The sequence below is a fragment of the Scophthalmus maximus genome, chromosome 14 (genome assembly GCF_022379125.1).
Source record: "Scophthalmus maximus strain ysfricsl-2021 chromosome 14, ASM2237912v1, whole genome shotgun sequence".
Lineage (NCBI taxonomy): Eukaryota > Metazoa > Chordata > Actinopteri > Pleuronectiformes > Scophthalmidae > Scophthalmus > Scophthalmus maximus.
In genome coordinates, this window is record NC_061528.1 from 11,380,574 (window position 1) to 11,401,649 (window position 21,076).

At 41.8% G+C, this 21,076-nt stretch overlaps 1 protein-coding gene across 2 annotated transcripts; it reads left to right on the forward strand.

Moving 5' to 3' along the window:
* Positions 1-1,127: 1,127 nt before the first annotated feature.
* On the forward strand, positions 1,128-19,921 carry LOC118282632 (RNA-binding motif, single-stranded-interacting protein 1). 2 transcript variants are annotated; one of them, XM_035603899.2, is made up of 14 exons: positions 1,128-1,639; positions 7,781-7,956; positions 8,662-8,720; positions 10,359-10,450; positions 12,119-12,154; positions 13,352-13,509; positions 14,376-14,455; positions 15,106-15,221; positions 15,591-15,640; positions 15,760-15,847; positions 16,002-16,052; positions 16,938-17,048; positions 17,195-17,272; positions 17,395-19,921. In XM_035603899.2, exons 1-14 carry the CDS (start codon positions 1,538-1,540, stop codon positions 17,464-17,466), a joined length of 1,269 nt encoding a protein of 422 aa, XP_035459792.2. In that variant the 5' UTR covers positions 1,128-1,537; the 3' UTR covers positions 17,467-19,921. The 2 variants fall into 2 exon arrangements, with proteins under 2 accessions (XP_035459792.2, XP_035459793.2); XM_035603900.2 differs by lacking the exon at positions 12,119-12,154 and having other exon boundaries at positions 1,131-1,639.
* Positions 19,922-21,076: the final 1,155 nt, after the last annotated feature.

Here is a 21,076-nt window from a genome sequence, read left to right on the forward strand (position 1 = left end):
TATAGCCCAGCCTGTCCCTCCTACCTCCCCACACACACCTAGACCACAACAACAAGCCATCACTCACATTAGGAGGGTCCTATACGCACAATCCATACTAGAAACCACCTTTTTTCACCAAAATTGTTCTCTGCTATGAAACCCAATCTTTAAAAGATCATTTAACCTAATTTCCTCTGGTTTCAAGCCATACACATAGCTTTTTATTTTTGAAGGTTTAGATTTTGCAATATCCACCACTGAGACTGGAATATTGTTTGGGGAACTAAAGTGCACAGCACTCCATTGCCGCGGAAGCAAAAAAATGTGGTTAGCTGCGGTGAAAGTGGTGTACTTTAACTGTTCTTATCAATTAAACTGATTGCAATCAATGGGCTACTACTGTATATCTAGGAGGAAACAATATCCTGCGGTTGAGTTTTTCAAATGTGAAATTGCTATCATCTCCGTCGTTTGGTGATGGCCGCCTAAGATTTAATGAGGTGTAGCACGAAAGAAACGTTACCAAAGAAAAGTAGTCCAAATTCTGTTCATTCAAATAGGAAAATGTGTTGTTTTGAGCAGACTGATCCTTTATTCTAATAACGAACCAAAAATGTCCAATTCCCTTCATTCAGGATATAACATTGTAATTATATATATATATATATATATATATATATATATATATATTTTTTTTTATTATTATTTATTTATTTTAACTCAGAATAGGGCTATTATCATAATGTTTCATTTCATTTGTGAATTTAGCAGTCTGTTTTTATCGGTCTCTTCTTCTTCTGCGTCTTCTTCTTCTTTTTAAATGCAGGCGTCTTTTAAAACAATACCATTGATATCACGTCCATCTGGCTTACAGATTATATTGATCACCGCACACTCAACGGAATCATTGTCGGTCTGCCATTAAAGATAATCTTTACACGCCAACGCGGAACTCCGTGTCAGTTGCCCCTCGCCTCACCGCATCGTGGCAGGAAGAAACTTTAAAAAATAAAGTGAAACTTGTCCGAATCCCACGTCCAGGACGAGCCGCCGCGCGGCGGTATGCGCGGTATGCGACCTTTAATACGCAAACAGCAACAGAGGGGTGGACGCCGCCTGCCCGGTGTTGTCTCCTTGGCGGGGACGTTGTGAATAGTTTTTAAACGCCCGATTAGTTTAGTAGCTTCTCAAAGTCTTCTCCCGAATGCGAATTCAGCCGAAGACAAGCGAACTGCGGCGCGTTTCTCGGGAGCGTCGCGGAGCGGCCCCCCCTGCTCCGCGGAGCCGAATGGTCTCTCCCACCGTAGCAGCGCCCGTCCTGCGCCGCGCGGCGCCCGAGCTGCAAATCAATGAGGCCAGTGAAGGCGGCGCGGCGGGGCGGTCGAAGTTGGGACAATTCGCGGTGGTTTCTGTTTGGCCGATACTCGACGACGACAACAACAGGGACATTATGTGTAGGGCCGACATGTGCATGAACCTGTCTCTGTGTCCTCTGGCGGCATAAGGACGAGGCGTAGGTCAACTCGTTGTCTTCTTTCCTCGCGCGAGAAGTTTGATGCGTTCCGGCTCAACCGCATCAGAAACACCCTGCCGTGTCGAACCGAGGATGATTTTTGCCAACACCGGACACCCGCTGAGGACTCCGTATCGCAAGCAGGTAAATATTCGACCAAATGAAAAAGGGGGGCTTTCGGACGTTGCGTCCCGCAAAAAAAAGAAGAAAAAAAGCAAGCTGATTGCCGCCTGACGGCCGCCCAGTCGTCCGCGGGGCAGAGGAAGAGAGAACTTCTCTCGGCTTCACTCGGCTTCACTCGTGACGTCTGACACGGACGAGTCGCCGTGTTGTGTTCGCGTGCCTCCTGTAAAACCCAGTGCACCGTGAGACTACCTGCGGCTCGCGGGCGAGGGCCGCGGCGGGCCGGCCACTTGAGTCGATGCTCCGCCAACGTTGTGGCTAGTGTTCAGTGACGCGGCGAGCTCGCCCTCGTGCAACACGGAGGCTGGTTCCTGGTTCACACGTCCTAGTGGAGTGTAACGACCTCGCTCGATTTGGAGCGAGGGAACATTTCGGGGTCGGCTTCTGTTTTTCCGTCAGGCTCACTTTGCAGGTTGTAGATGGACCACATTCTACAACCATACATCCCACAAATTCCTCTTCATGCACCCTAATTGTTTGCAGTATTAGGTTTCAGAAATGGGGGGGTGATATCCCACTGATGCGTCCCACTTTGTCCCAGTTACATATAGATTTATTCATTCATTTGTTGAAACCCCCCTTCGGCCAAAAGATTTGAATAAGCATATTTCCTCGTCTCCTGTGGCTGTGGAGCTCCATGGGCGAGGCTTGTTCCTGGAAGCCCTGTGTGTTTCCAGCTCGGATATGACGGGCTCTGCTGGTCTGCAGCTGGCTGATAAGATGCCGCCCTCTCCCCCATCACCGGTCTGCCACAGACTCAGTGGCCGGCCAAATGGATGACGACAAATTCCTCTTACTTTCAGTCCCACTGGAGGAAGAAAGAAAAAAAATATATAAGGAGTTTTGTAGTCATCTGAATCCCAGAATGTGAAAATGGAGCTTTGCATCTCTGTTGCTGGCTGAAGACGGACTTGTCTCCTGTGTTTGTGCATTTGTTATTAGCTATTACTGGGATGCATGTAATGCTCGTTTGCCCTGTTTTCTTTATTAAAAGTGAATCTTTGGCATGTTACTTACAGTATTTGCAGCTCACAGATGCATCGCAGACTGCGATGACGGTGACTTTCAATGGTTTAAACTTCGAAAACATTTGAAATATAGAGATTTTGTTAATGTCTAAAAGCTTTATCGGCTCCCCAGATTTGGTTTGTGTTTGTTTCTCTCACCTCTGCCCTGCAGTTCAAATTATTACTAGTCTCATAGTCTTTTGCATGAAAATTAAATTTTTGTTAAAATATCTATCTGAAATCTATACTTGACACTTAAAAATCCCTGATAACTCAAATAGGTGTTGCTCTGTTGAGATGCTGAGAAATAGGTTGTACATTTCAGCCTTGTCTTATATTTCTTATGATTGGATGAAAATACATATTTCCATGTTAAAGAAGCTATCTTCAATCTAGAAGCATAATACCATACCTGCCACTATTACTTTGGCACACCAGTGAGATCATTTTGAAATGAGAGTATATTACATTTGATGCCAAACTGAGCTTTTTTTGCATTTTTTTGAGGAGTTATTGGTTTATGTTACGTAAGTATGAGTGGGTTTTTGGCCTGACTGTTGTCAAATTCCATAATTCTTCAGAAATAACTTCACTTAAACCAGGTAAATGTAGCCATGGTTCTGTCCTTTGTGCTAGTCTTGCAAGCCACTGTGATGTATTTCACACTTATAAAGGATGTTGACTGGGCTATTTTTTTTCTTTTGAGTTCTGTGACCTACTCTTATTTTGGCTTTTCAATAGCAACAGAGGCAACATTGTCGCAGTTGTAGTAATGGCTGTTCAAAAAAGAGCGGGGCCGTACACTTAATATAATTTTGACTTTGTGACATAGTCCCGGCTAAAGCGAGTAATCAACCGGTGGTTAGGGTGGAGGAAACAAGGACGGTTTCCAAAAATTCCACCTCTCAGCTTCCTGAGCTCTCTGCAGGCTATATGCTTTTCTTCCAAAATGACCTTTCACCAGTTATATTGGCCCTTACCTTGCATTCGCTATAAAGTAGTGGGTGGTGGTCACGAAGATGACTCACAAGAATAAAAATGTAACGCCCCTATAAAAAACAAACTATGACCACACTTCAGACTTAGAAGGCTGAAAAATTTACGGAGTGCTGTCACTGCCTGTTTTCACTAATGCAAACCGAACCGATGCCGCAGGCTGTGCCTGTGCTTCTGCATCTGTGATTGTTGAACAGTATTTACTGTGACTTTTTCAAAGCATGGTAATCAAACATGGTTCGGATGATAATTAAAATGTCAAACAGTAATTCTTCCTGTCCGGATTAGCGTGAACCCAGTAACCGTGTCATTCCTAAGCCTAGCCTAATGTACAAAAGATTACTTAAATGCTATTACACCAAACCCAGCAAAAGTGGTGAGCTGCACCAATTGTGAGCAAACTGATTGAGAAGAGAATGCAGCTTGAAAATAAGATTCAAGTGCTGTATGAAATTGACTCTGTAGCAGCCACTGTACCAGGCACCAAGCCACCAAATGCTAACCAACAGAGGCTGATTTTTATGACAGGGATTACATCAAATGTAGAGCATCCAGTCACACACTTGGCTGATGCGCCCCCCCCCCCCCCCCCCCCCCCTGGATGTGTCCTAACGCCCCTGGATTAGTTGCGTAAACTCCCAAACCAGCCTTCCCTGATGATGCTTCTTAATGTCATAGCACTGGCACCAGACGGAAAACACCAACTCCAGCCAGGACTTCGTTTGGCAAATCCAGAAAAGAAATCAAATAAAAGAGCATGCATCTGAACTACAGCTGAAATGAGCTCTTTTTAATGTCATGTCATTGGCTAGCAAATCCTTTTTGTTTAATTATCTAACAATTAAAAAGAGATTGTATTGAAAGTTTTTGGAGTCCTGACGTAATAGCACTACAGGTGTAGCAACACTGTGATAAAGGTCTGTCCTCCAAATCTGAATTTGTGTCAATCTGTCAGACAAAACGGGAAAGGAGGAAAGATTGCAGCCATTTTCTCTTAACAGTTTGTATGTAATTAAATTGAACTGGGTGAATTTACATCATTTGGACATCTTGCTCAAAGCAGAATCAACAGAGTTTATCATTACATTATATTCACCACTCAGAGATTACCTCTCTTCTTATCACTTAATATGAACAAATAATCCTGAAAGGAGACCCTCAACTCTACAACCCAAGAATAGGAATCGTCTTTCGGTAACAAAATACTGTAATTAGAGGCGTTACTGCTGCTGGTGTAAACTCACACCGCCTATAAGCAAACCCTGTAAAAAAGATGAAGGAGAACTATAGGGTTAGGGTTAAATTCACCTGTATTACATTAACTTAGGAGTGTGTAGCTCCTCCATATCAGATATTGACTCTGTACCTACGGCATTTTTAGTTTGTGTTCCACCGTGTTTCAAGTCATGCCCTGAAGTTTATAAATGCATCTCTTCAAACTGGCATCATCCCAGATACCTTCAAAACAGCTGTTGTAAAACCCTCACTCAAGAAATCCAAGCCATATCCAGCCTTTCATTCATTAGTAAGATACCTGAAAAGTTAGTTAAGTGTAATAAAGGAAAGAAATCTATATCCTGGCAGAATTTCAGTCAGACATTAAAACATATACACAACACTGAAACTACTCTGATGAAAATGAGGTCTCAATTGTCGTCTTCTTTAGACCTAAGAACATTGTTTGATACGATTGATCAAGAAATTCTTATCAGAGTTTTAAAAAGTTTGTTGGTCTTTCTGACATCTGCTAAGGGGTTGCAAGGGGGCTGCTCGTCCATTATTATACTCTCTATAAATACTTCCACTTGTTGACATCATTAGAGGGCAGGATATATGTTTCTATAGTTATGCTGATGACACGCCACTATATTTCTCTGCTGAGCAAAATGATGCTGCAGCTATGAACTCTACTATTACCTGTCTTTTGGTAATAAATAAATGAATGAGCAACAACTTGAGAAAGTTATATCCTACCATAAACCTGAAGTCAGTGGTGAAGTATGATCTGCTTGTGCATTTTCACTTCTCTGCATAGAAGCTTTGTCTTCTACTACTTGGTAAAGTCACCGTTAGAGTAGCATCCGCCAAGTGCAATGCGAGATGACCTCTGATTCGTTTATTGCATGTTAAGCCAAAAAAAACACAATACAATTAACTAAGTACAAGTACTACTTGACTCAGTACAACCCTTTTGTGCCATGTGCCTGGCACAGCATTTTTTTGTCCGCTGTTAAACTAGCAAAAGTGTATTTCGACACGCCTTAAATGCATTTGCGCCATTCCCTTTAGACCATGCATGTAGATCATTAAACTTGAGCCGTGGACGTTATCTCAGGTTCAGATTTAAGCTTCAAGCATTAACAAGGTGATGAAAACATCATTTTCCACCTTAGAAGCATAGCTAAGATTAGACCGGTTATAAATCAAGAAGATGCTGAAAAACAGATTAATGCCTCTTTTCTAGCAGACTTTACGTAATGAGCCCAATAGTCCAGTTTTAACTGCACTGTGCTGGCTTCCTGTAACATTCAGAATCAATGGACTAGGACAAAGTTACGTTGCTAACTCCCATGTTAAGTATTTGCCTTCAAGAACACTGCAATTATCTGCTGTTGGTTTATTGTAGGGATGCAGCCTTTGCTTGTTACGGCCCAGAGCTATGGAACACACCACCTGTAGATATGAGGGAAGACAGCTTGTTGAAAAAGGTATCTTGTCACTGTAGCCTGCATTTGGCAGAATTACTTATATGAAAGTAATGTATTATTATAAATATCTTAGTATTATTGTTGTTGTTACAATGAGTTGGAAAAACCGTAGGTCCAACTTGTTTTTTCACAGGGAAGGTATGTGAGGCAGTCAACCATCCAGTCACAAGAGAACATCCTTTAGGCCGAAGTCCAGGCTTCGGTTGCTCTATCCTGTCACCACCTCATGCCTGGGATTCCAGCATCTTCCTTTCAGCCTGTTATTCCTCAGAGAGAGAGAGAGAGAGAGAGAGAGAGAGAGAGAGAGAGAGAGAGAGAGAGAGAGAGAGAGAGAGAGAGAGAGAGAGAGAGAGAGAGAGAGAGAGAGAGAGAGAGAGAGAGAGAGAGAGAGAGAGAGAGAGAGAGAGAGAAAGGGTGTGTGTGTGTGAGGCACAAAGTTGCACAATCGCAGAAGGATTTTCCCTTTTTGGATGTTGCCCTTGACCGGTTTAGTAAAGCAATGCTTTGAATTAAAAAAATTAACCAAAGCTGAATAACATATGTAAAAAAAATTATGCTGTTGGCTGTGTTTTATATAATCTCAAATGATAGTAACTTATTACCTGTAGATGTTTCCTTGACGGATTGGGATGAGGTACTCTGTCGTGCCTCAAGTCTGTGACTGTGACTGTGAGGTTGCCTCACAGATATGGATCACTGCTCTGCAAAACAGCGAACTATGCACTGGACAGAAACCACAATGATGGTGATACTAATGATGGTGTTTCCAGGGAATTTAAATCTTCTTTTTTTTTTGTGTGTGACTTGGCGAGGGCACACCATGGGTCCTTACTCAAGACAGAATTTTTATGAAGAGATGAGGGAGACCATCATATTTATGATAGAACGCGTTCAATATTTGTTTTGATAATAACATTTTGTCCTCCTTCACCACACTACATAACAATATGTGAAATTCACATGTTTAAAAGCACTCTGTACACTTCCTGCCCAGCACCACACAGCAGAAGTGGCAAGCTAATGATAACAGTGCAGAGGAAAAAACAGCTAAAAGAGGACTGGATTCAAATGTATCCGGTGGACAGAAGCAGGCTCCAAATGTATGTATGCTAATGTTGCTCTGATGTGCTGGAACAAGTTTGACATATCAATTTTTTAAGGTGACAGAGCAAACCGGTACACTGTGACATCAGAAGCACACTTGTGACCACACCCAGTCATAACCATCAGTGACGCAGAGAGAAAATGAACGTTAAACTTTAAACAGCAGTGTTCCACTGTCGTGACGTTCAGTTTCTCTTCAAATATTCACAATGACATGGTTATCATACACAATACTATTTAACTACCATTCAACCTATCCTTTTTGTCCGTTTCCCTGCCTGTTCCAGCCACTCGCTGCCCCATCGTCACACCCCATGGCTCCAACCAGCCCGAGCACCAGCAGCACCAACAACAGCAGCAGCAGTAGCACCGCAGGCTGGGACACCCTCAGCAAGACCAACCTCTACATCCGAGGCCTGTCCCCTTCAACCACAGATCATGACCTGGTCAAGCTCTGTCAGCCGTGAGTACTGCGCTTCCTCTCATCATTATCTGCTATTGATCAGACATTGATTTTTTCCCCTGGCCTACCTAGTTTTAAATACAAATACGGTGGGAATAAGTAAAAGGTGAGATGTAAATGTGTCGTTTTACAGCTCAATTTCTTATTGTTTTGAAAGATTAGAAAACATATATTGTGTTGTCTTTGTTTAAATATCTCCCCTTTTAATAATCTGAATTTGAATGATAAATCGAGCCCTCTGATTAGATAAGTTTCAAAGACGATACAAGATGTGATGCCGTTTGTTTTTTTAACGAAATATTTCCTGGTTTATAATTGATATGATAACAAATGCAAAACACATTCTGTGTAGACAGAATGTGTCTACACAGAATTTTTTTTCTAGACCTCTGCTACTTCCATTGATCATTAACTGTACATATACTCACAGTCGGAGCTGGAAAAAAATAAAACACAAGTAAAATGACTCTGTGTAAAGTTTGATTCAGTGGTTTAGTTTGGCATGAAAAAAAAAAAGAGGGACTGTTTAGCTTTGCGCTCAAATGGTGGGGATTTACAGCACCACATGGAAACCACTTCCTGTTTCTCATACTTTTACGGTGATGTCATAGATTGTTGCTCAACCCTCTCTGTGTGTGTTTTATAACTGGCTCTGTCTGGTATAAATCCTGTTAACAATGCCTCGCCTTTCTGCTACTCCCCTAGGTATGGCAAAATTGTGTCTACAAAGGCCATCATGGACAAGACTACAAACAAATGTAAAGGTGTGTGATATTGTTTTGTTTTTTTTCCAATAGGTCCCCTATTTTATTTCTCTTCTAATTAAGTATGAATACATACATATCATACTGGATATTCAGTACCTGCTGCAGAATATCTTAACCAAAACACGCAGACTGCCAATGTGTGAAATCTGCCTAATTCTTGAGTCATTCAGCAGCTATGTAGTTGTCTCAGATGATCCGGTCACGTGAGGAAACAAGACAGCCCGGCTGCTCAAAGCTGCCTCCCAGCTCGTGTTATTTTAAGCCTCAGCCCTCGTCTGTTGGCGTGTCTCCTGAGGAGAAGGCCAACTCCTCCTCTTTCTACTGAATGATAGTGCTGGTTTTGTTCCAGTTCTAGTAGACGGCCCACCTGGCCAAAGAGAGACTTACTGATTCTCTCTTCTAGAGCTGATGGGTTTTAAGAGAATACTTTGTCACTCTCCTCGGGATTATTCAGAGGCCGGTTAATCAAGGGTTCTCAGTGAAATGGGACACCGTTTAATGCCTTGTAAAGCTCTAACTGAATTTGAAATAGAACCCAGAGATGGCTTTAACAATGACCTGGTGTGAACTTCAGTTTCACAAAATTCATTTGACTAAAGTCATTGATTTGTTGTTTTTTTGCTTCCGATTTCACACTTTATCAAGAAATAAGAGAAGCGCTCACATTAAACTTTTAGTAGCAGTGTGACCCATTTCTCAGTGAAAGAGCCCTGACATATTCACCATGATTTAGGTTAAAAATAGCAGCTCCAGTGCAGGCCAGGGACTGCGGTTTCACCCTGTTTGTACCTCAAAGGACAAAGAGCTGACCTGAGCCATGAATGTCACACTGGTATCTGCATCCTCAGCACTTTCTACCTCTACTTAAACACACACGCACGAGCACACACACACACACACACACACACAAAAGTACACATACATATAATAAGGTTAAATAGACCCCCACCCTCTCTCTCCTCCAAACATGGTTACTTCTGGTTTCAGAAAACCAAAATGGTGCTTGCCAAATGCTAAACTGGAGGCTTCAAAACTGCAGTTCACAAAACAATGGGTGACGTCACGGTTGGTTGCCACTTTGTTGACGCTTTAGTTACACTGTAGCTGCGCCGTAACCTTACATGCGCTAACTGTGATTGGTCCACAAGCACACAAAACTGTATATCCCCCTGCTGCATCAGTTCAATTGTCGTACACATAATCTCATCCAACATCTTCTCTCTTTTCTGTGTGGCAGTAATGTCAGTAAAAGTAAAAGTGTGGTTAAAATTTCAGCATGATCTACTCAGTTTCAGTCGCAAGTGTACAAAGAATCTCAACACAGTAGCATAGAAACTCCACCCCCAACTTGTGTTTTGGATGTGCACTTGCAGTGCGACACAGACACACAAGCACACGAATATGACTGCTCACAACAGCATGGGCCAATTGCGTAGGCTGCAGCGTGTGCTCTGTTTTCGAACCAAGTATAAACCAGAATTTGCTGTTCAGCTAGTCAGTAGCAGATTGTATGTATGGCTTCCATATAGTAATACACAGAGGCACATAAGTTAGCCCCCACATCAGAGTGGCTCTGCCATAATCTGTGATCGCCATGGAATATTGTCTAACTAACTGTGCTGCTTGTCTCCACAGGTTATGGCTTCGTGGACTTCGACAGCCCCCCTGCAGCTCAGAAAGCTGTGGCTGCCCTGAAGACTTCTGGTGTCCAAGCTCAGATGGCAAAGGTGAGGATTTTTGGATATCACATCAATACAAGTCACCCATCATCACTCATTTTCCTCCATCTGGATGGTAGGGAGGCCTAACCTAATCCTTGCTGATCCTTGAACCCGATTTGCTGCGAGACATTTGAAAATTGTCAGCTGAAAATGTGGAACGTGTACTTTTTAAGCAGTTTTTAAGTCTCGGTTTGCGTGTTCATACTGCGAATGTCTGCACGGTGAGGATCTGTGCTTCTTTTCACATGCACGTAATTACACTCCACTGCACTGTCACAGAATTGGCAATAATTATCAATGGACACAACATCCGGTTGTTATGCAACAGTAGACAAACAACAGTAGATGGGCTGTTGTGGTTGGTCTTCATTAGATTTGACTCTGAACTTCACATTTAAACATGGACTCGAGTCAGCAACTGGACTTTTCTTTCTTTTGACAAGATGTCTATAGTCTAATGTGCATTTATCTCAGTAACTTCTTCACCATGCTGTAAAAAAAAGGGCAGCCTCCCACAGTGTTGTCACCAATTTGATTACCTGAAAACAGAAATACTACAAAACGTATTAACTTCCAACTTACTGGCTTATCATTGCATAACCTTTTTTTGATCAAAGTTCAGAAAATGGAAAGGTCATAAATAAATGTACCCAGTTTAGCATTTAGCGTAAGCCCTGGTTAAAATGTTCTCCTGGCTGACTGCAGGGTCCATCATAGTTTGTGTCACTGCCACTGTGGAATATATAGATTATTCTTTACATGATATGTCGATTCAGAATGTGTCTCCACATTACTGAGTAAAGAAACTCTTCAGAATAGAGCTTGAACAGGCACTTACAGTTGAACAGTGGGGATTTTCAGCACTTCCTGTTTCTCTGCTTCTTTTTTTTTTACAGTGATGTCATGGATTGTTGCTTAACCCTCCATCTCTGTGTGTTTTAGCATTGACTATAGACATTGACTATATAAACACCACTTAGCAACTCAGAGTGTGGGCGGGGGCCAAACTCTATGCTCTGTCTCTTCCTTCTGATTAGTTTTATCCTCTTGTCTTGTTCTTATTCTTTTTTATTTGCTGTAAAGCCGGTTTGACTCATGTTGCATTAATAGTATATTTAATGCAGGGTTATTACAGCGCACATCCGTGCTGAGCCCAAAAAATGTTCAGATGTATTTGGTAATATGCCAATGTGTTCATACGTGGATTATCAGGTGTATGTTTATGTTCCCTGGCACGGATGATTGTAGGTATCCTGTCAGCCAGCAGCTCCTCGTCAGGCTGACAGGAAGGTTTCAGATGCAATCGGTGACAATAGTCAGACGAAAGCATTTAGAGATTGGTGGTACTGACAGTGGGACGACATACCAAAGGAATTATCCACTACGGGATTGTGTTTCTGCAGTAAGTCTGTCCAGGAGCTGAGACCAGTCACTCAGCACATCTTATTATACGCTGGAAGAGGATTTTTACCTAAACCATTCAAAAAAACGAACATCAAGCAAACGAGGCCTCATGCTGCACATATGTTTAAAACATTGGAAAACATTTCAAGAAACACAGATAAGCACATCTGTCTTTATCACCGGAGCAGTTGGAGTTACTGTCGATTACCAAATGAGCTGTGCTCAGCGATGTGTGGACAGAAAGTCTGAGATGTATTTATTTCTTCACAGTGTAATACCAGAGATTGCCGGGTGACAGGCTATAAAGTAAGGCTGCATTATTTTTGACATTATAATTGTCCCTGGCAACAGAAAAAGGAAGTAAATAAGTGTGTGTTGTTATGGTAACAGGGAGCAGTCGGGGGAAATGAGTTCCCATATAGGACTGAGAAAGAACCCTTTGCCTCATTTCCTTGTCTGGGGATCTGTGGGGCTCCTTGACATGCCTCTGTGCACCCATTTTCCTTTTTTTAATTAAAGGAGAGCAGCGTTGAGGGGCATTCCTCAATTTAATCTTTGTATTGTGGAAGGTAAATGCCATTATAAAGTGTGAGCCTTTCACTCCAGCTTCATTCTCACAATTGCAGAAGCTTGTTTGGGCTTAATGGACTCCTTGACGGAGGTCCCCCCTTCCTGTTTTTTTTTTTTTATCTGCCCAGGAATCCTTCAACAGACTTTCTCTTGTTATTCGTTCAAGGTGCTAGGAAGTTGAGTTTCACTTCTTTTACCTTAAAATATTCCAGTGAATTTTTTATATACTTCATTATATGTGTCCCTTTTTCAGTATACATGCAAGTGATTCACGTGACGCGTTTGTATATGATAAGATATTTATATAGGCAAAAATAATGTCAGGGAATTTTTTAAGGTGTTTTTTTCAAGCTGTGTTGGGGAAAATTATAGAGGAACTGCATTGCTGTAGCGTTCCTCATTTCTTCTGACCTTTGCGTCAGTGCATTACTTTGAGTGTAGCAGTCTGTCGCTGTAGCTGAGTCTGAACGCAGCGCAACGTTGATGAATAGCAATGGTGAGGGGCTGCTCCCCAGGGACTCATAGCCATGTCCTTTGTTTCTGCTGATGCTCTTAAAATACGGCAAGAAATCAGCTGATGTGAGCCTTAAGCCACCGCGGGCTGCATGCAAATCACTAATTATTACTGCTCATAGTGACCCTTTATTACACAAAATCCCCAACAGAGACAGGCGGGCAGATGCAGACACATGGTAACCCCATTACTGAGGTCTGCATTGAAATTCTATTGTGTGTTCAGCTATTTCCACGGATAAATTATATGGGATATCTACGAAACTCCTCCTTCCCTCGTTTCTTCCTTCTTCTCACTACATTACTGAAGCCGGCTTGAATGTGAGGCACAAAAATATGTCTGTTTGTTTACCAGTATGTTATAAGCATTTCCAATCCCCTTTGCCTTCCCCTTTCTTTTTTTTCTTTTTTACTGTACAGCAACAAGAGCAAGACCCCACAAACTTGTATATCTCCAACTTGCCTTTGTCAATGGATGAGCAGGAGCTAGAGAACATGTTGAAGCACTTCGGCCAGGTCATATCCACACGCGTCCTGAGAGACTCCAGTGGAGCCAGCAGAGGAGTGGGCTTCGCCAGGTCAGTCACAATTTATCATCACATGACTCGTGCAACTGAAACAATATTAAGATTCAGTCAAATATGACGCACTGTGACTGAACTAAATACATAGTGACAAGCTGAAATGACTGGCAGCCCTTTCTGGACACTAACCAGTGATTTAACATAGTTTCCAATCGGATCAGAATGTCGAAGGAAATGCATTGGACGGCCAACATAGGCCACTTTGCAGCAGTAAACAGGAAGAGGCCGCTGTTCAAGTGAAATTGAAATGATGCCAGAGACGGAGGAAATGAGACAAGCAGCGATATTACCTTTACAACATTAGGCCTCAGAGTCTATGGGAAAATTCTGAAGAGAGACAATAGCGCTAACAATAACACAGGGTTGAGATCAAGGCTACTGTTTTGCTACACAGGGTTTTGCCGAGTAGAATGGGTTTCATTTCTAAAATGAATACCTTAAAAACAATACATAGCCACGTCGTCGATAACAAGGCGTGAAGAACAGCTTATGTCTGGACAAATGGAAACTCCTTTAAAAGTGTTTCACAATGACTGGATTATTTAATTATAGTGGTAACGCTGGCCTCCGCCGGTCGTGCTTGCATAACCGGACGTTTGACAGGAACAAAAATATCATAATGCATCTTAGGAATGTTTGTGTGTGTGGGTGTGGACTAATGGGCCTGTGTGGTAGAAAAAAAAGAAAAAGAAATGTACATGTTGATGCCATTAACACTGCAGGGCTTACAGATACAAATCTGTATCTGTATTATTTTGAACCACCCCTAAAAGGAAGCGAAGTGTTGGAAAGCACCGGCTCATTCTCATTACTGCACTTATTGCTGATGAAGTTATGCCGTTTGTCTTTTATAACTTCAGGATGGAGTCAACCGAAAAATGTGACGCAGTCATTTCTCACTTCAATGGAAAGTTTATCAAGACACCCGCAGGTTTTCCAGGTAAGACACACGGTACAATATATACAATTACATTTGCAAGGCACGCATCAAAATATAATATAATGTATAATGATCTAGTTGGGGTGCCATGCTGTGAAAAGGAAATTTGAGTGGATTTGTCTTGTACTGACTGTGATGTGCACAGTCCTAATAGGCGGAGCTGTATAGATGGGAGGAAGTGGTCAGCCAAGTGATCCATGCTTCCAGCAGGAGTCACTGAGTCTGCTGGTAAAGAGCTCATATACACTCAGCTTTAAGTGGCAGAGTGCAGACAAAGAAAACAAGAGAGGGAGAGGGAGAGTGTCTCTGTGTGGCCTCCACTCCCTCTCTAAGCTTTTTAATTGGATTATTAGACTGAAATAGTCTCTGCTGGCCTTGCCTCCTTTAGGAAGGGGAGGGGATTACAGCTCCGCAGCTGCCAAATGAGATGTCTGTGTTCCCATGCTGGCGAGTAAATGTACACTCCCGGGCTTCGGGGAGGGGAGTGACTGTACAGTGAGCAATGGCAGCATTGTCTTGTGTGATAGTCATTGTTTTTCGTGACAAACATTTCATTTTATGTTGTGCTCTCGCCATTTCTCTCTCTCTCTCTCTCTCTCTCTCTCTCTCTCTCTCTCTCTCTCTCTCTCTCTCTCTCTCTCTCTCTTCAGCGCCCTCTGAACCCTTGCTGTGCAAGTTTGCCGATGGAGGGCAGAAAAAGAGAATCAGTCAGAATAAATTTGTCCCCAATGGTCGAGGCTGGGCAAGGGACTGTGACTCGAGACTGGTAAGTGGTGCCCAGGATAGTGCGCATGTGTGAATAACAAGGATACACTTCAGGTATTATATGATACAACAACATAAAGAACAGTTGAACAGCAACACATATTACAACCTGACAAGAAAAGAAGCACATTTTACTGGCTTCATCTGAGACATACAAATTAATCTATCACATCTGTCAAGCATCTGAAGTTTGATTTTGAATGAGTTGTCCTAGTTATACTCTCTGCTGCTTTATTGTCCTGTGTTGTCGTTGGTGCGCTCCCTCGGGTCTGAGTGTAATAGACACACAGTAATGTGCAGTATAATGTTTCTGTTTTTGAGTTGCGTGCATGAGTTAAGTCGCAAAACCTGTGCTGTCCTTTCCCCCCAGGCTGGAATGACACTCACGTATGACCCCAGTGCTGCTGCTATGCAAAACGGGTGAGTGACAACAACAGATTAGATTTCATAGTTGTGGCCAATATATTTTGACTGTGTCCATTTTTACAAATATTTTACTTTGTTATTTTAACGAAATGCACTTTATTCCGTGTCCACAGATTTTTCCCACCCGCGTACAGTATTTCAAACAGGATGATCGCTCAAACGTCCATGTCTCCGTATATGTCTCCTGTTTCAACGTACCAGGTTTGAATGCTGCTCTTCGATGTGATAGAAAGCTATACTTCCAGTACTTAAAAAAAAAAAAATATGTTTCATTCAGCAGTTTTACATACTGGGGGAGGGGAGATCCAGCTGCTTAGTACCAGCGTGCTTACAGAGTGTCTGTGTGATGTTTCAGATGCAGAATCCATCCTGGGTGCCTCATCAACAGTACATCATGCAGCACCCAGTAAGAGCAAAACCTCTCTCTTTTTTGGGTGTGTGTGTGTGGGGGGGGGGGGCACGAGGTCGGTCACACATCTCTATGCGTCCCATTCAATTGAATGCAGAGCAGCTGACGTAGAGGTTCTAGCTTCCTCTCTGCTTGATTATGAAGTAATTATAAACAGCATAGCTATGGTCTTTTATGCATGTGTATGGTGATTTTGTTAGACCTTCACAGCTCTTTAACACGTGGTTTTAATGAGCCATGTCTCAGTCACTTGTAATAGTCACTCAATACTTGTAAATGGGAATACTGGGAAATCAGCTGTGTTAGAATACTGTGAATGTGAGCATGGAGAGCCTTGATACACAGTCCAGCCATATATGAGGTTTTGACCCAGTTTTGTTTTAATTTCATTAAAAAAAGAACGTTTCTCTCTTTGGTTGGTTACAGAATTATTTCTGTCAACAAACAGACACATTATGGAAGAGTAGTAGTTGCACATAGCGTGCCACTGATTCCCGAGGATTCACTGTGTTCGAGTGAGAGCGTCGTACCGGAAAAACGACTGCTTCAGACAGAGATGCTATATAAAGATGTGTATTTGACGACAGATGCCGGATACTTCGTAACAGATGGGTGTGAAATGAAATGCTGTGAAAATGAGCCAATGTAGATGAGAGAAACATGTTAGTTGCATCAGGCCGGCCAAGATGCTCATAGACGACTTGTTCAACTGGTGACCGCTCATCTTCTGACCTTCTGCTGTGGGCAAGAGACAAGAGACCGTGCAGTTTCTCTTGATGCATTCAATCACCTTTATTCGCCTGGATTTTTGGGAAACATTTTCCATTTTGCAGGAAGACAGTCCAGCTGCTTACATTCCTCTCTCACCTGCTTTTCTTCCAGGGTACAGTGATATCGCCCTCTATGGACCCGTCTATGTCACTGCAGCCCACTTCCATGATGGCCCCCCTCGCACAGCAGATGAGTCACCTCTCTCTGGGAAGTGCAGGAACGGTGAGGCAATGCTGCACGGAATGAGAAATGATGCTGCACATCATGCCCGTTTGAAAATAACGTAGTTCGACCATATTCCCTAAGCGATAATGTGCAGTTCGTGAATTTGTTCCCCGTGTGACTGTTTTTTTTCTTTCGTTGTGCAGTTTATGGCTGCAAACTCGCCTATGCAAGGAGCATATATGCAGTATGCACACATGCAGACGGCTGCTGTTCCCGTGGAGGTACGTTGTAACGTCAGTGCTGCCTCACGCGTATAAAACATTATTCTCGTCTTAAAACATTAGCTCATTGTAAAATGTCACCGTCAAAGTATAATTGGGTTCTCTCGCTCTCTTTCTTCCAGGAAAATGGTGCACAGTCACAAGTGGACTCCTCCAGAAATCACTCCCCGTATTCATACCAACAATCAAAGTAGTGCTGAGGTTAACCGTCAGGACAACAGCTTGAGCAATCATCTCTGCAAATGCAATGGATGCTGAGGATCTTTTCACTGTTCTGCACCGGTTCTACAACGTGAGACTTTTGTTTGGCATCGTTTTCAGAGAGAACATATGAGTTCATCGAATAATTCAAATTATATTTAAAAAAGAAGAAAAAAAGTTTTGAAAAAGTTTTATTTTGATACTACAATGTTTATTGTTTACCAACGATTGCTGCAGGATACAAGAAAGAAACGTGTGACTAGTTGTTTCAAGTGCATGATAGTCAATATGTCATTTGTTGATATTTCCTACTTTTCTTTTTTTTCAGCCAACGATGTTTTTTGTGCTTGCTGTGTGAGTGTTGCTATGGTGAAATATTAATTGTTGTTGGGGTTTTTTTGTAAAGTGATTCCTCTTAGTACTTTGGATTGATCTTGCTGTCTGATTAAAATTTGCCTTAATAGTTTTGATACAGTAGTTGTACAGACCACCACAAAGAGTGACAATAGGCAAAAGCTGTTACATCTGAATCAGCCACGGAGGACTTTGAAAAAAAAAAAATATATATATATATATAGTAAAACCTGTGTTTTTGCTTTTTCCCTCCCAGAATTGCTAGAAAAGTAGAAGCTTATCTCTAGAAAGATTTGTTGAATGAAATGACCCCACATCTGATGATTTTATTGGATGTGATATTTATTTAGTAAGAATGCCCCTACATGTTTCTGGATGTTGAATTATGAAATTCCGCAGAAAGATCACCTTTTGAATCTTTGCCTTTTTTAATACTTGGTATTGTAGAGTAGCTGAAAATGACTTTGCTGGGTTGGGGGTGAGACAGGACTGATGTCTTTTGTTTGTTGGTCTATTCTTTTTTTGGTGATGTTAATTTAGATTTTTAATTTTTTGTCTTTTTCACATTTATTTGGAGAAAAAAAATACTAGCAGGAAAACATGGACTCATGATTGTGCAAAAATCAAAGCCTTGTAATAGAACCGCGTTGGGGGGTGAAACGAGAGGAATATGTGTATTTCATTGCACCTCGCTCTTTGATAGGAAACAAAAAACTTGGCACTTTCAATTGTAGTTTACTCCACCAAAGATTGTGAGCTAGTTCACTGAGGAAATAGCATCATTTGTCTCCAAAACCTGGGCACAAGTGACTCAAACTAGATTGCAGTTCGGACAGTGTGCCTTTTTTTGTACATTTACATTCAGTTTGCATAGGTTTTAGTACAGTGCTGACACAAAGCATGAAGGACGGCCTGGATCCAACAAGTGCCACAGATGAATTTTCATACACTCACAGAAAAATGCAACATTATTGTAAAAAAAAAAATTAGTTTAAAAGAAGAAACAATGAAAGGACAGTGCTGTTATAGCAGTCTGATATGACACAGCACGCAAACAATACGTCAGATTCATTTATTTTTTTTAGATTCTTTTTTTTTTTATCACAGATTCACATAGGTTTGTTTTTTTATCGAGGTGTCCTCCAATAAACCTGTGATTCGACCTGGTGGTCAGTCTGACCAGTTATCTACCTCAGAGTTTTCTTCCTCCTCTGTATTAGGTCGGGTTAGCAGGTCCAGCCCGCCCTTCCAGACCAAAAGCCACGCTCAGGAGCTGGCCACATGAAGCTGTTTCCTTTCAGGTTGTTTTGAATACTTTTCCTTGATTTGCATCCGACCTTTTTTGTTTTAACGATTTATTATTGTAATCATTGGGGGGGGGGGGGGGGGCAACAACACGTTTCTCCTCATGTTCATGCATTCAGCTTTATAGTTTCAAAAGAGCTGCTGCTTTTATAACAATGGATCTCAGATGCCGATCTAGGACCTTTTCAAGAGCATCAATAGCAGCGAAGCTTTGTGGTTTTCACTGGATCTGTGCTCCTTCAAACAAACTTGTCTGTTGTTTTTGTCTTGGGTCTAGACAAACTCGCAGCAGCATTTCCTCTGTAGTCAATCAGGGTGTGCAAAAAAAAAAGTTGTAATGCCCGAGACTGAGAAGTGATACTGTTTTGTGAGGTTTATGCTGCTAATGGTGTCTGAACCAAGTGCCATAGTACCAGGATCAAGAGTTGCAGAGGTGCATCAAAGAGAATTGCTCATATAGGTTAACCATCATGTTGAACAGTCATTAAGTTATACAGAAAAAAAAGTTCTAATTTATGAAAATTTTTGTACAGACAGCTTGAGGAAAAGAAAGATTTTCATAGTGTTGGATGAAAGTTGATCTTTTTTTTCTTTTTTTTACTTGTGCCACACAAATGCCAGTGGTAACTCGTATGTACAGTTTAAGGAATCTTTCCTCTGTATTTTTGTTTTGTAGTGTTTAATTGAATCCAAAGATTTCTGTTTTTTATTAGCTTGTTGCCTAAGGTTTATTTCTGTTCATTTCTTTGACATTTTTGAATAAAAACTTTAAAGATTTTCACCTTTTAATCTGTGATTCTGCTGTTTAATTGAAAAACGAGCTCCCGTTCTTGGTCACGAATGGAGAGTTCATCTGTCCTCCCTTTGGTGACCTTGCATCCTTCATGACGGAATTATGAAAATACAGCTTTTGTATATAGGTTGCCAGTAAAGCGTTTTGTTTTTTTAACAGTTTAACAGGAAGAATATCATCGTTGCAGGAGCTTGGCTGCAGATTCAGAGGGCTGAAGTCCAAGCTGTCTCTCGCGTTCTCTTTCTCCCTCTCAATTTATGTATATAAGGAATTTGGCTCTGTCAGAATTTGGAAAATATGTACATGTTTATGAATATCTTTTACTGAGACAGCTTGAAAATGATGTCATGCTCACTTCATGCAGATTGCCAAACAGAAATGTATTCCATCAGAAAAACAAGTGGTTTATTTTGTTGTAGATATTGGTCTTTGTCATTGAGCTTTTAACATTGTGTTAGGAGGAATCAAGATACTCTGGGCAGGTTTTTATCAAATGAATTTCAGAAATGCAAAAATGTGAGAGGAAAAGGAACAACATCTGCTTTGCATCCTAATTAACGCAGCAGCTGACAAAGGTCCGTTCACTGTCAGCATCCTCCGAGATACCAGACTCCATTAACATGGCAGTGACCAACCCCTGCACACACACACACACACACACACACACACACACTGCACATACATTAGTCAGTCCTTCAGAAGTCCGATCGGTGAATTAATGAGACATTATTATTTCTGGCAGCTGCCTAGAAGCATTTTGCCATTGGGGCACCAAATTTGTTGAAGTATGATGTACATTTCTTCTTAAAAAAGCGGTCGCGACAAACCTCTTGGCTCATATTTGACAACTGTTTCACTCCTCTGAAATGTACACAAATGTATTAACGAAACCCCTTATGACAACAGGATTCAAACTCAGCCTTATTGTCTCGGTACTCATAATGAGAATGTTTTCTTCCACCTCGTTCCTTCTGAGCAAGATGTCAGCACAGTTGTACCGTGGCTCTGTGCAGCCACCGGTATTTATGAAGCGCTCACCCAGAGGGCGAGGACCTGCTGGTTAAGGCCTCTAACGACACTGTCACATTGTATTGTTGACAACATGCATGGCCTGGACAGGGTTGAGTTATGGGTATCAGGAGGTATGGCGT

Bases quoted from the DNA above. Each gene is read 5' to 3' on its own strand.
- LOC118282632 (XM_035603899.2), top strand. From the start codon at position 1,538: ATGCGTTCCGGCTCAACCGCATCAGAAACACCCTGCCGTGTCGAACCG. The intron at 13,510-14,375 runs GTCAGTCACAAT...TTATAACTTCAG, and splicing joins AGAGGAGTGGGCTTCGCCAG to GATGGAGTCAACCGAAAAAT. The intron at 15,222-15,590 runs GTAAGTGGTGCC...CTTTCCCCCCAG, and splicing joins GGGACTGTGACTCGAGACTG to GCTGGAATGACACTCACGTA.